General features: G+C 44.8%; 4 protein-coding genes across 4 annotated transcripts; 3 read left to right on the top strand and 1 right to left on the bottom strand.

The window, feature by feature from the left end:
* Positions 1–892: 892 nt before the first annotated feature.
* TRUGW13939_09683 (uncharacterized protein) lies at positions 893–5,307 on the top strand (the record flags this gene model as incomplete). The annotated part of the gene is made up of 5 exons (XM_035492803.1): positions 893–2,995; positions 3,088–3,163; positions 3,244–3,753; positions 3,817–4,966; positions 5,022–5,307. The coding sequence occupies 5 exons, from the start codon at positions 893–895 to the stop codon at positions 5,305–5,307; spliced, it is 4,125 nt and encodes a 1,374-aa protein (XP_035348696.1).
* A 241-nt stretch (positions 5,308–5,548) lies between these two features.
* On the bottom strand, positions 5,549–6,122 carry TRUGW13939_09682 (uncharacterized protein; the record flags this gene model as incomplete). Its single annotated transcript, XM_035492802.1, has 2 exons — positions 5,549–6,017; positions 6,061–6,122. 2 exons carry the CDS (start codon positions 6,120–6,122, stop codon positions 5,549–5,551), a joined length of 531 nt encoding a protein of 176 aa, XP_035348695.1.
* A 1,874-nt stretch (positions 6,123–7,996) lies between these two features.
* TRUGW13939_09681 (uncharacterized protein) lies at positions 7,997–8,885 on the top strand (the record flags this gene model as incomplete). The annotated part of the gene is made up of 2 exons (XM_035492801.1): positions 7,997–8,728; positions 8,805–8,885. The coding sequence occupies 2 exons, from the start codon at positions 7,997–7,999 to the stop codon at positions 8,883–8,885; spliced, it is 813 nt and encodes a 270-aa protein (XP_035348694.1).
* Positions 8,886–9,425: 540 nt separating this feature from the next.
* Positions 9,426–10,517, top strand: TRUGW13939_09680 (uncharacterized protein; the record flags this gene model as incomplete). Its single annotated transcript, XM_035492800.1, has 1 exon — positions 9,426–10,517. The coding sequence occupies one exon, from the start codon at positions 9,426–9,428 to the stop codon at positions 10,515–10,517; it is 1,092 nt and encodes a 363-aa protein (XP_035348693.1).
* Positions 10,518–15,174: the final 4,657 nt, after the last annotated feature.

Below are 15,174 nucleotides of genomic sequence, written 5' to 3'. Positions count from 1 at the left end.
TCAAAGGAAAAGCGTGCACAGAGGTCAGGGAGGTATCCAACCTATACGTACCATATATTTCAACTAAATCTATAGTGTTCATGTAACGCATGTTGGCTATGAATTGGTTCCTAGCGCGTACATAGTTTAATTATCCACCCTCATTTAAGGCTTTAATGAACACCTGCATCCCCTTCAGGTTCTTTTAACCATCCTCAACTCTTCTATAGGTTTGCTTCATATAATATATTAAATTAGATCTTCTTGCAGAAAAACTAACGAGATCCAGATGGTAATGGTGTCATTTCTCGAAAGCCAGCTCGTGGTATTAGAAGGGGATGCTCGCCAGACATGAACATTGTTCAAGAAAAACTACCAGAATGGGTCCCATCTAAGAGACACCATAACGACCTATTATCTTGACTATTCAATAAGCTCTTAGAGCAACAAACTGTCGACAAAATAACTTTGCTGTTGCTTGAACTGTGCCAATTATGATACTGTAGAAGCTTCCGATATCAAAGTGTGGTCTAAGTATTTCAAGGTAGGAGTGTCTCATTGGGCTGGAATTGAACCATTAGGCAGTCTTGAATCTCGTTGTACACATGTTTGTGTGTGTGTGTGTGTGTGTGTGTGTGTGTTCATACGCTGCAACCTCGCTGGGGCTATATACATTATTCATAGTAGAGTCGGTGGGTTGCACATTCAGAGTAACAACTGAATTACTTGTGATCTAAAATCTAGCGTTGGGAGATAAAGTCTATTAATCATCAAAATATTTCTCCCTAGGGATTCCGAGCTAAAACTTTCGAATGGAGTGTCTTAGTATAAAATGCTTCTCTCCTTTCTGGCTCTAGATGGAATTTGAAGCTTGGAAAAAGGTGTTTTTACAATGTATGAAGAGTGCACAAACATGGATAATCCCCGCGTCTGTCATAGATGGACGCCAAATACGATATCATCTGTCAATTCTTTCTCTGGTACCATCACTGGGGATATCGGCTCCAGCTTCTCTGTGCCGAAGATATCAGACGGGCTCAGTTTACAAACATTGTTCGCGGATTGTGATTCTCAATGTCTCGAAACCGCCGTCACCCACGGAATTAACGTGCTAGACCGTTTGAGGGAGCCATTAAGCCAGCTGTCTGATGTGGATAAGTCTCAGTGGCTGCAACCCCTCGAATATCTCCAGAAACAAGCCGTACGGCCGAAAATAATTATCGGTGTTGTCGGCAATACAGGAGCGGGAAAATCCTCAATTATCAATGCTGTGTTGGACGAAGAGCGATTGGTACCAACCAATTGTATGCGAGCTTGCACCGCGGTTGTCACCGAAATCTCCTATAATTACGAGGAGACCCCATATCGAGCAGAAGTTGAATTTATTACGGCCAACGATTGGGCAAAGGAACTTCGAATTCTTTTTGATGATTTGTTGGATGGCAAGGGAAATATTTCTCAAGACACCGACGCTGGCATAGCATACGCGAAGATCAAATCAGTGTATCCAAACTACACAAAGAACCAGCTAGAGAACAGTACCGTTTCGGAGCTAATTGAACATCCCAACGTGAAGAAAGTGCTCGGCAGGATAAAATCAGTTGTCGAGACTAACCCGAAAACTTTTTACAGGAATCTTCAGACTTACGTTGACAGTAGAGAAAAATTTACTGGGGAGAAAGACGCGACAGAAAACCCACCCCTAGATATGGAGGTCTGGCCCTTGATTAAGGTTGTTCGTGTCTATGTCAAGGCTACCGCGCTCTCAACAGGAATGGTCATCGTCGACTTGCCTGGTGTACATGACTCCAACCCGGCTCGGGCTGAAGTTTCTAGAAGCTACATAAAACAATGCACAAGCCTATGGATCGTGGCACCAATCACTCGGGCTGTTGACGACAAGGCGGCAAAGTGCCTTCTGGGCGGGACCTTCAAGCGCCAACTCAAGATGGACGGTGGCTTGAACAGCGTTACATTTATTTGCAGCAAGACCGACGAAATTAGCCTTCTGGAATGCCAGGATTGTTTGGGCCTTGAGAAGCGAATGAGCGCTCTTCGGGACAATGCGGACGAGCATTCTGAGAAGAAACATGGCAACAGACAATATCTGGAGAGACTCCAGAAAGCTATGTCTGAATGCGCCGCGGTTGCAGACGAAATCGATGAGCAAATTGAGATGTGGGAGACATTAAAGGAGGAAATTGCAGATGGCAAGGCAGCCTATGCTCCTAGTCGACCTAAGAAACGGAAGCGAGTCAGAAATGGTAACATCTCAAGAACGTTACTAAACCGCGCTAGACCATGGGACTACATTCTCAACGATTACCGTGCCGATGGCGATACCGGGTACGAAGTCGATGAACATCAGGGTCAATCGCCAACGTATAGTAGACCTCTCACGGCAGGAGAGGTCGATCGAAGGCTTTTAGAACTTAGGGCAAGAAAGAAGGAAAACCGTCACCACAGGCAAGATCTTAAAATCGAAACGGAAACTCTCTTGAGGCAGATTTCAGATATTGAGATTGTAATAGCCCACATTCAAGCTGAACTAAACGGTTTAGCGATCTCCGGTCGAAACGAGTATGCACGGTGTGCGATTCGGAGAGACTTTGCAACTGGAATCAAAGAGCTTAACCAAGAACTGGCAGAAGAGACTGATTCGTCCAGTTTTAATCCTGATGCTGATGATCGCGATTATGAGGAAGTAGCTCGATCTCTTCCTGTGTTTTGCGTGTCTTCTCGGGCGTATCAGAAGCTCCAAGGCCGCTTGGAAATGGAGCCCACTATACCGGGGTTTCAGGCCCTTGAGGACACAGAAGTCCCTCAACTTCAAGCCCACTGCAAGAAGCTAACGGAGGCTATTAGAGATGCAAATTCTCGATGCTTTTTGAATAATTTAGACCAACTTTTGAACTCTCTTCGGTTGACGATCTCAGCTGACGGGAATCAAACCTCTGACGAGGAAAAGACAATTTGGGCCAGCACAATCGAAACTCACTACAAAGTGCTCTACGTTGTACGTCGGGCTTCTTGGTTCCATCGCTCATTTTTCTAGTGCATGCGTGGTTGCCGTCATTTGATACGTGCTAATGATTATGATCAATGTAGGATCTTGAGGAACTTATTCTAGACATGTGCCAGCGATTCCGGAATACGATCCAATGCAACATATTTACGGTCTACGGTAGGTTGATTTCAAACCCACTTCCATTGGCTGATATGTATTGGTAAAATTTTACTGATCAGTGATGATGCATTTTGTAGAAGACGCGGTAGAAGCGGCGGCGAACAAAGCAGATGAGACTGTAAAACGATGGGGCGGGCGTGTAAACTACGATAACCGTGCTGCTGGGGGGTTTTTCTGGTCTACTTATAAAGCTATCTGCCGTCGTGGTGGAGTCTATACAAATGCAGAAGGCACTCATGATTGGAACGCGGAATTGACTGAGCCAGTTCTCAAGGTCGTCGCTTCTGGTTGGGAGCGTACCTTTTCCCGACGGGCTCAATCCCTCTTTCTTAGTACAGCATCAGAAGGGGCACGCTTACTGCAGTCGTTCCACGACAGTATCCATCATACCGATAGCCAAACCACTAACCGATTAGGAAACCATCTGCTGCCTCAGCAGTTGCGTGTCTATCAACAGCTTCTAAAGGGCCTCTGTCTGGAAGATCTTACAATGGTCACAAGGAGATCAAAAGAAATTAGTTGGATGTTCCAGCTTGTGGTAGCGGAGAAAATCAAACCCGCGTACGCGAATTGCACAGTATTATCAGGTAATATTTCTACTTTTGAATGAGAATATCTCGTTTGTTGCTAAGATGAACATTCTCCTGTAGGCCCTGGAAGTTTCGACCAAATGAAAGAAGTTATGTCTTGCTTTGTGAATCAAGCCAAGTCAACAATGTTTCATAGAAGTATTGAAACAGTCCGGAAAGCCCTTGATGAATTAGTCAGATCCCTGGAGGAGAGTATGATGATCAAAGTAGGCGAGATGTTAATTTCTGTAAAGCGAGATTACACATCTACACTTGGTGGAAACCAGTCCACCGCTAGCAAGTGCTTATTTCGATCGATTCTCAACATCATCACAGACAGCGAATCGTATTTCAGGCGTCTAGCTAATATAGAGCTCGAAGGGAATGTGACTACTGTGGATACAGAGTTCTTTTCTATTTCATCACACTTTTCGTCGTCGTCACCAAATTATTGCCCATTATCGCCAAATTTTGGTCCTACGTCTGTCAGTTTCAACTCACGTTCTCCGACGTACAATCCTACAAGTCCAGCAATTGGTAACAGCAGGCAACATTCGCATTCCCCCAAATACTCTCATAAATCCCCAGTACGATCACCAACAAGATCAGAGATTTCTGACTTTACAATCGATGTTGGCTCAAATGAAGAACGCCAGCTTGCATTACCATCTGAGGCAGAGACTGCCCGGTTCGGCCTGCTTAGGTCTTTGTTCAACCAACCTATTTACGATGAAGAGTTGCGTGAGATTTACCAAATAGGTGATCGGATAATTAGTGACACGGCTTTTGTTTTGAATGACTTAAAGGGATGGCTGTGGAAAGACTTCCAACAACATGGAACTTTGCTTCCATCTTGTCACAATCTTTCTTCAGCAAGAATCTCTACCTCAATGCTTCGGTTTTTAATAGAAACTAATAATGATAGACAACGAAAGTCGATATATCGTCGTCTAGCACGAGTACTTTTTTTCATCTTCGTCAAGAATCATGTGGAACAGCTCGAAAAGAGAGAAGCCAATGGGGAATTCATTGACCGCCATCATCAGAACTTAATAACTATAACCCATAAGACCATATTACAAGAGGTTGGTGACTTGTCAGTGAATGGCAAGGAGTTGGCCCAGAAACAGATATCAGATAGCAAGAGCTACGGCAAGCGATGGTGGAAACTTGGAAGTGGTATTGGGATCATTGCTATATTGGCCGGTGGACCAGACGTGGCGAAATATATGTATTCCACCACCCCTCTTTCCAATAAACTGAACTGGGTGCTTATTTTATATTAGGGAGAGTCGCTGTTTCTCTAATAGCTCACTAGAGCTCTTGGTCAATTACATGAGAAACGCGTATCGAAACGCTATAGCCCATTTCCATTCACTCGATGCCGTTATTCAACCACTTTTAGCGAAAGCATCGTTGACTACAAATCATATTATAGGCTGGACCGGCAAGATAAACCCCTTACACTTGCAGTTCATCGTTCCTCCTGAAAGAGCTGAGTGGGTTGATACGCAGACAATGATGGATTCCGCAACAAGTAGCTTACTATGTTACTTCGAGCATTATGATTAGAGATTGTGGACACAGCAGGTACGTAGCATAATAGAGAGCCCAAATTAAAGATCAACCTATGGAACTGTCGACTTGCATCTACAAGCACGAAGAATATTTTTGCCATGAATTCCATTTTTACAAGTTCGCCTTTCCACTCAAGTACTGTAACACGAGATACCAGATAAATGTCTTTCAGCAAATCAGCAAACGACCTCCTATGAATGGAAAGACCTTCATAAATAGCGCCATAGGACGATTTTCAATTTTCAAGATTTTCCACATGTACTTGGAGTTCCTTCACGTTCATAGCAAATCTTTTGTCATATTCGGCTTCTCGTTTGGCGTCTTCAATTTTTTCTTGGGTACTTTGCGCTGCTTTCTTAGCGTCTTCGAGCTCTTTTTTGGCGTCTTCAAGCTCTTGGTGGATGTCTTCGACTTCGTTTTTGGGATCTGCGAGTTTTTCATGGACTCTAAGTACTGTTTCATAGGCGTGTCCGGCATTTTTGAAAGCGTCAGTAGCTTCATATAAACCGTCTATCAACTTTTCACAGCTGACTTGGCACCGCACTAAGGACGCCTGAAATAATTGCTCGTATTTGGTGATAGATCGGAAGCCCTGCGATTGTTGTTGCGCGGATTTTGTCTTTGTATATATTATTTGATCAGAGGCTTGGCTCTCCCGGTCTGAGGGGTTGGCAGCCTTTTTTTCAACTTTCTTTTCCTTGTAGCTTTAGTAAGTAAAAAAGACTTTTCTAAGATAATTTGACTTACCGGTAGAGATATATATGTATATCCTTCTGTGCTGCTACTAGAGACACTCGTATTGTCGTCATCATGTCTCCTTTTATGTGGCATCTATATCATCGATTTAGTGTCTTCTTTTTTATGAAAATGCTGCTACCAAAGGCATCTAAGGTGATAAGAGCCACAGACGTATTTCATTTCCATGGTGCGAAATTTCTCCTTATTGGATTCGAAACTCCCTTGAGATAATAGTTAAGCCAGGCAGTGATTCAACACCTTGAGCTTACTGTCAGCTAGTTTATATCCATTGCAGTTTATCTAGTACCTAGCCATCTCAGCACTGACCTGCTACGTAGTTACATATGTTCATAACTAACTTACGCAAACCCCATCGATTATTGTTAGTGGCGTCAGTGGCGTTGGATTACCTACTAGTACGAGCAATTTACAGGGAATATACATTTCATGACTTACGCAATAGCAGAACAAATAAATACTAAGATTATAATTTTCAAATGAAAATAAAGCTGTATTAAAGATATTATTTGACAAATAGAACTAGTTATTGATATACACCTTGAATATAGATATAGAATGTTTGAAAACCACCTTCACATTTTACACACAATTTGTTCATATTTCTACCTTATAACTAGTGGTCTAAATAATAGTTAATAAACAAGTAGCTGTTTTTAGTAGTGATAAACATGAACCTAACTATAAATAGTCTAAGGCTGCACAAGTGGGGCAGAACTAAACAAAGAGTGTGTAAAGAAGTGAATGTTATGAAACTACCTGCATGACGCTAAGAAACACTATAACCAAAAGGGAAAGGACTATTTTGGTAATCGCAATACCAGAACCAACCATTAAGGACGAAGAGGAAACACTCGGTATGGGACACACGGGAAGTCACGTGTTGATATGAATAATATACCACTATCTCGGACCAGATAATAGTAGGAAGAACTAGGGAAGATTACTGGATAATGAAAGATATACCATCTACTGTCTACCATAGGTAATAGATGGTATACGATATACAGGACGCCAGGGACTGGATATATAAGGAAGCTTAACACTATGTATTTAGTCTTCATAGTTCTTTAACCTAAGTCACTCTGCTTAGTCTTTACCAAATCCTAATTGTTTACTATCGTGTTTACTTGTACTATTTGATCATTACTTTGAGGTCAGCAAGGCAATCCATCTCAAGATATACGTACCGCGAGAGGACCTCTTCCAACTTGTGTCGTGAGCTACTTAGAGTACTCTACACCAACGTCTACGAGCCGATCACGAACGAGACGGATCCAGGTCCGTGACAGTGAAGACCAAAATTGTCTATTACAATCATCAACATGCACACCACCTGGACGCATAGGCTTCCACAGGCTGCGATGGGACTCGAAATTTATTGATACTGTATGTAATTGGTCACTAAAATAGACAGATATAGCTAGAATAACACCCTACATATTACTTCAACAAGGTGGCTACGTATTAATATATGTCCACACATGTTCATATACACACATAAACATATATTTTAAGAGAGGTAAATTACATAATCATTACAGCAGTAGATACTACACTAATTATATATTCACATATATTTTTATCTTCATAAAAAAAGACCTTGGTTACATTCTTAGTTTTTTCCTAGAGCCACGGTGTTCAAGATATTTGTTTCCGATTCCAACAACAACATCTAGACTCTTGAACATCTTAGAGTTGCTGTTTGCAGAAATATATTTTGTTTTATTTGTTTTATTTTGTTCAAATACCTGAAGGTCAAGCAGAAGGTAAGCGCGTATATATCTATGTCTAGACATGCCCACCTGCTCCCCAAGGGTAGGCAAATCATTCCTTGAGACCAGCCTCATTAATGCTATGAGCTTCCGCGTGCACCTTTCTACCTATTTGTAACTGATATGCTACTATTCTTCCCGCCTTGACCTTCATGACGTTAATCTACCCCCCTTCATATTCAGGGTACACATTGCTGTGGAGCGATAGCTTTGCCGGTTCGGCGGGGACGTTACCCAACCCCAATACTTGGAATATTATGACAGGGAACCTGGGAGTGAATGGCGAATTAGAGACATACACCAGTTTGAACACAAATGTTCAGCTGAGTGGCGGCAACACTCTGCAACTAATTCCATGGACAGACAGTTCCGTGCCCGGTGGGTGGACTTCAGGCCGGGTCGAGAGTAAGAACATCATTTCGCCCAGTATGGGAGCGATTACTTTTGCCGAGGCCAGTATCCGGTTTGGAAGCAATTCTGTCTCGGGTAAACAGGGTATTTGGCCAGCTTTCTGGATGCTCGGCCGGTCGTTCCGATCGGGGACTTCGTGGCCCGAGTGTGGAGAACTCGACATTCTCGAGACCATCAATGGTGACTTAACCGGCTATGGCACTGCACATTGCGGTAGTACCACCGGTGGCATCTGCAATGACCCCAACGAACTTGGAGGGAGCATCACCATCTCTGATCAGTCATGGCATACATGGCGCATAACCTGGGACCGCACCCCTTCTACCTGGGAACTTGAAACTATTACATGGTATATGGACAACCAACAGTTTCACCAGATCACTGGTTCTCAAATTCATGACTTGAATACCTGGGCAACGCTATGTCATAACCCGCTATACTTTATTCTTAATGTGGCTATTGGCGGCGGTTGGGTACGTCCAAGGCACTTTATGCATATTTTTTTTTTCAGATATATGGTCGATGCTGATAACAATTTTGTTTTTTTAGCCTGGTTATCCTAACGTCGAAACTCTTGAAGGTTACGGTAGCATGATGGAGATCGCCTATGTGGCTGTCTACGCATCTTGAAACTTCTTGATTTTGAACCTCCACAGCCCCGTTGAAGATTCATGTCTAAGTACATTTAGATTTTTATTTTCCGTCATGATTTTATATCCTTCTGGGTCGCTGTGCCCTGTATGATGATGTTCTATAAGGATAAAACGGTATACAGAGACATTCGAAACTTCCTTCATCTTTTACAGATGTTCTCTTCTATTTTTGCCCCACTGTGGACACACTAAGAAACACACTAGATCGAATATAGAAGTTTTCGTATTTTACTATTACTAGTGTATTGTTCTTACATATCCCTTATCGAGACCGACGCTAACCTAAAATAATGACCCACGGCACTAATCACGTGCAACTTAACAGTGAAACGGGAATCCCATCTCTTCCTCAGCTTCCAGCATCTACCTGCTATAAGGATGTCGCTGCACCGGCATCAATCATCCTTATATCTCACCTCATAAAGCACACCGTTTGTTACTGCGCTGATATTAACCGTCGTCAAGTATCTTCCGATGAAGGTCATGAAGTGACTGAGCTTTCTGCCGTGATATGATGATGTCCAGACCGGAGGAGTATAGTGTTGGCTGGATATGCGGCATCACCACTGATTACGTCGCCGCACAAGCGCTCCTCGACGAACAGCATCAACCCCCGGAATATCTACACCCTGACGACAAAAATGACTACACTCTAGGAAAAATTGGAAAGCATAACGTGGCTCTTGCTGTAATACCTATTGGAGAACATGGTGCCTCTTCAGCTGCAGAGGTGGCAAAATATTTGATGCGCAGCTTTCCGAACATCCGGATCGGGCTATCTGTCGGCGTCGGCGGCGGGGCACCAAGTCAAAACAATGATATCCGCCTTGGAGATGTTGTTGTTGGTATTCCATACAATGGCCAAGGTAGCGTACTTCAGTACGACCTCTGTAAAACAATACAAAGTCAAAGCTATCCTACGATCTTGGATCGCCCACCCTTGATTCTCCGCACGGCAGTTAATGGGCTTCAGGCGGAGTATGAGACCAAAGGCCATCAACTTGAAGAAGCAATCAACAAGGCTCTTGAAAGGAAACCAAGATTGTGGAAGAAATTCAAGCGACCAGATCCAATCAGTGACAAGCTATACCGTAGTGACATATATCCTGCCGACATTGGGCCAACTTGTACTTTGCTTTCCCAGGATGATTCATCTGAACTGGTGTTACGAGATCTTCGCACCCATCAAGATGACAATCCAGTCCTTCATTACGGTCTGGTCCTATCAAGCAACCTTCTCATGAAAGATGCCTTACTTCGTGATAAACTTGCTGCGGAAAGGGGTGTTTTGTGCTTCGAAATGCAAGCAGTGGGGCTAATGCAGAATTTCCCCTGCCTTGTGATTCGCGGCATATGCAACTACGCCGATACCCATCAGAACAAAGAGTGGCAAGGATATGCGTCAATGGTCGCAGCAGCGTATGCAAAAGATCTCTTGTCTCGAATTTCGCCCCAAAGAATGGAGAGTGAGACCAAAGCAAAAGATGTTCTCATGGGGAGCGATCATCATACACATGCCACATTCGGAAGGAAAAACTCTGGATTACAGATTGGTGTAAATTATGGCCCTATTAATGGAGTTACTTTTGGGTCCAAAAGAAATACATAATGCTTTACTTGATACACTTATTTTCTACCTCTAAACCGGGTATGTATTGGGGTGGGATGGGCACCTTTTCAGAGATTAGATCGACCCGAATCAAGGGCAACACGCGATAAACCAGCGAAATTGACTTAACGTTAGCATGGTTTCGACCAGTCGGAGACCAGGACATGCAAGTCCCCTTTTTAGACGGCCAAGTCTCTTACAAGACGCAAGCAAACAAAACCCACTAGTTCTGTCTCGCTCATCCACACTTGCCCAATAGAACTAAACGTATTGCTAAATATTTTCTTTTCGCGCAACAAAAGGCTGCTGGTAACTTAGCAGTTTACGTTTGGAAATGGTTAAAGCGGGGCATGAGGCTGATCGCAAGTCGTCGCGATTGATTACCACCAACATCTAATAGCCTTGAAATGGCTGTCAGGTATTGTAATTAGGCGACCATTTCGAAACATATTCAATCATGAAATTTCCGTATCTAGACAAAATGTGGTTAGTGGATCTTGGCAGCGGGGCAAAATTTAAGAGAGTGTGTTTGTTACAGGTGAAGGAGGTTTCGAAATTCTTCGAAATAAGGTGCAAAACCCGAAACCTGCTTCACCTTGACACACTCTCTTCTTTAATTTTGCCCCACTTTTGAAGAAAAATTTGCAATCTATACTGTAAATGGTTAGTTGAACATTCTCTGCAATATTACCATAATCGTGCAATACTTGTTTCGCCTTGTTAATGACAGGACACACCATATTTAATAAATAAACTAACCCATAAAAGTTTAGTGGTTTAAAACATGTCATAAACAAAACATAACACATGTGGCGGAACACTAAAAAATACTGGGCCGCCTGGGCAGCGGGGGTAAAATAATCAAAGAGTGTGTTCGATATGAAGGAAGTTTCGAATGTCTCTGTATCCATCCTCTATTGCTGCGGTATGATTAGTCTATCAGTCGTCATGCATCCTCTGGCATCGTTTGGGAGAGTCTGATCGTAATGACTCTTCGGGAGTGTCGGTTGCATTAAATGAGAAGTATGATTTCTCAGTAATAGATGCCGCGGAATCATTACTCGATACTGTATTTCACAAACTGTACTGAATCTCGCATTAAGAGTCGAAACACCTAGGTTGTTGGTAGCTCGTTCGATTGCTTTGTCTCGTTGTTCCTTTGTCTATTCTCTAATATTCTGAAACCAGTGTGACGACGAGTCGATTCCTATCCTCTAAGAGTACTCTGCAACGAGAAAACCAAACATGAGAAGGGAAAGAGGAAGAGAAAGAACCTCCCCCGCTAGTTACATGAGAAATATTCCTTTGTGTGCGTCAGTCTATTCCCTTTATGGTTCCGCATGAGGTTATTCCCATCTCAGTACCGCTCTCGGTTCCCTTTCCCTGGTGGTGCCTCAGGCCGCCACTGCTGGTTCCCGAGGCCTGGGTCAGGACCGTCACACTACCCCCCCTTCTAGGCCATGCTTGCCCTCAAGCATGCTGTCATCTCCCCCGTCTGGCACGAATCTGTCCTCCTCCGCTGCCTTCAACCATTCCTGGAGGTGTTTCGGTGGTCCTGGCTTCTCTGGGTAGCAGTCATGGTACTCCTTCAACATGACAGGAGCGTTCTTGAAATTTCCGGCTGGGTACCACTCCATATCGATGTCATGACCTAACCATTTTATCCGGTAATAAAGCTTTTTCCAGCGTACCCGGGCGTCCAATACTTTTTCAACCACCCACTCATCCTGTCCATTCACCTCGATAGGCTCTGCCGGCTCTTCCAGCTGTCCTGGTAATGGTTCTGTGGTTGCCGCTCGCCTCAGTTTCTCCGGTGAGAATACAGGATGCACGTTGATCCCGTCCGGCAATTCCAGTTCGAAAGAGTTGCCAATTCGCTTCTTGATTCGGTATGGACCATTTGCCTGGATGTCCAGCTTCCTACTAGGCCGCCCCGTTTCCCAGTGCTTCGTGGTAACCATGACATGATCACCTACATCGAAGTTGAGTGGTCGGCGCTTCCTGTTGGCCGTCAACTGCTGTCGCTCCTGACTCTTCTGGAGGTTCGTCCTCGCCACTTCCCAGGCGCTATGCATTCGACCTAGCCATGACTTGGCATCCTCTTCGTTCAGGGTTAGTTTCCTTGGTGGTTCAGGTGACTTCCAATCGAATGAGGTGCGTGGCTGGTATCCCCTCTCGACCATGAATGGCGACAGTCCAATCGACTCTTGAGGTAGGGTTGCTGCTGCGTAATCCATCATCGGCAACCAGTCTGACCAGTCGTCCTGCGCGTGGTTCACAAATGCTCTCAGCTTCTGTGATAAGTACTGGTTGGCGATCTCTGTCTGTCCGTCGGTCTGAGGGTGGTGGGCAGTTGACAGCTTCAGCTTGATTCCAAGGCAGCGGCACACCTCCGACCAGAATTCTGACACGAATTGACCACCCCTGTCTGATACAATAGAGTCAGGGGGTCCTGTCCAGCGGAACACATTCTCCAACCACAACCGGGCCATTCCCTTGGCCGTGGTCTCTTTCTGACAAGGTATTGACACTGGTGCTTTGCTAAGTCGGTCCACAATCACGAATACTGTGTTGTATCCTTTGCGGTCCTGCGGGTAAGTCATGAAATCCATTGAGATATGTTGCCAAGGTCGATCTGGGATAGGCAACGGGTTCAGCAGTCCGGGAGGCAGGTCCCTCCAAGTATTCGTCCGCTTGCACACCATGCAGTTGTCCAGGTAACGGTTCACATCCTTACTCCATGACTCCCAATAATAGCGTTCTTTAACCAAGCTCCGAGTCTTTGTCCTTCCAGGATGGGCAGTAGATGGTTGGCGATGGATCTCATCCAACAAACGTGTGCGCAGGTCTCCTTCCTCAGGAACGTATAAGCGGCCTTTGAATAGTACCGTCTCGTTGATAATTTGCCAGTCCTCTCCCGAGTGCTCTACTCGTTCCTTTGCTTCAGCTGTGGCAGCATATTGCTTATTAGCCATTATGGCGCGAGGCACCAGATCGGTCCCAGCCATGACCACGTGGACTTCTGCTCCCAGGTTATCGGCCTGTGGATACTTTCCGCAGTTCAGCTCCTCAATGATTCTGCTATCTAAGACTTCTTCTGGGAGTAGAATCCTCTTCCGATGGTCCAGATTACCTGCCTCATTACCATGTCGTCGGGTCAAGGTGTCCGCGAGTACGTTGGCCTTGCCCGGTCGATACTTTAGAGTGAAGTGAAACTCATGCAAGAATTCGCACCATCTCGCCTGTCGGGCGTTTAATGACTTTGTGGACATGAAGTATTCAAGAGCTCGGTGGTCGGATAGGATCTCAAACCGCTCCTCCCCTTGGAGCCCTATCAACTCGGGTCTCCATTCTTTCAGGGCCTTGATGATCGCGAGCATCTCCTTATCATGAATGTCGTAGTTCCTCTCAGCTGGCATCATTGTTGCCGAGTAGAACGCTACCGGATGCCACTTGTTATCCTCGCAACACTGCGACAAGACCGCTGCGACCACCCCATCAGAGGCATCTGTTTCTACCCGTGTCGATCGCTCTGGTTGGTAGTGGCATAACACTGGAGCCTCGGTTAACAACTTCTTTAGCTTCTCAAATGCCAGTTCGCAGTCGCTGTCCCAGACAAAGGGGACATCTACCCGAGTTAGGCGGTTCAGGGGTTTGGCTATCCGACTATATTCCCGTATAAACTTCCGGTAGAAGTTGCAGAACCCTAGAAACGATTGCACTCCTCGCACAGTTCCTGGGGCCATCCATTTCAGGATAGTATCGATCTTAGTCGGGTCAACCTTGATTCCTTCTGGCGTGACGATGAATCCTAGATACCGTGTGGTTTTGACATGGAATTCGCATTTATGGATTGCAGCCTGCAGCCCAGCTGCTCTCAGTCTTTCCAGCACGAATTTCACATGTGCCTGATGCTCAAGCTCATTCTCACTGTAAATCAGTAGGTCGTCGACGAACGCTACTAGAAACTTGTCAAGACAGTCCATAAAGATGTCATTCACCAGTCGCTGAAAAGTTGCTGGTCCATTTGTCAACCCAAAAGGCATCACCTTGTACTTGTATGTTCCATATCGACATCGGAAGGTTGTCAAGTCCTCTGACTCCGAGCTCATTCTGATGCGATGGAAACCTTGCCGTATGTCCAATTTGGTGAATATCTTTGCCTTGCTCAGCCGCTCAAAGACTTCTTCAATTAGCGGCAGTGGATATCGGTCTTTCTTGGTCAGAGCGTTCAGCTTCCGGTAATCCACGCAGAATCGAAGTCCTCCATCTGGCTTGGATGCCATGAGAATTGGCGATGCGAAGGGTGCGTTGCTAGGCACAATAAAACCTTTATTCAGATTGTCCAGGATATATTCTCGCGCAGCCTCAAGCTCTTTCAGGTTCATTCGGTATAAGGGGCTGTAACCTAGCTCTTGCTCGCTGGTTAGCTCAATCCGATGATCGTAGCCTTTATGATCTGGAAGCTTGTCTGATTCCCGTTTAGAGAATACATCCGCGTATTCCTGATACCTCTCGGGTAGTTTCTGCCTAATCTCAGCAAGCTCCTCAATTCCTAGGTGGTCTTCCTGTTTATCCTGTATGACCTTTTCGATTTCATGGAAGCTCGTCATGAAGGTGGTTGTATTCTTATCCTTCAAGCACCTCACGAATCCTG

The sequence above is a fragment of the Talaromyces rugulosus genome, chromosome V (assembly GCF_013368755.1).
Source record: "Talaromyces rugulosus chromosome V, complete sequence".
NCBI classification, from domain to species: Eukaryota; Fungi; Ascomycota; class Eurotiomycetes; order Eurotiales; family Trichocomaceae; genus Talaromyces; species Talaromyces rugulosus.
The sequence above is the reverse complement of the archived record's forward strand: the minus strand, read 5'-3'. Positions and strand labels throughout refer to the sequence as shown.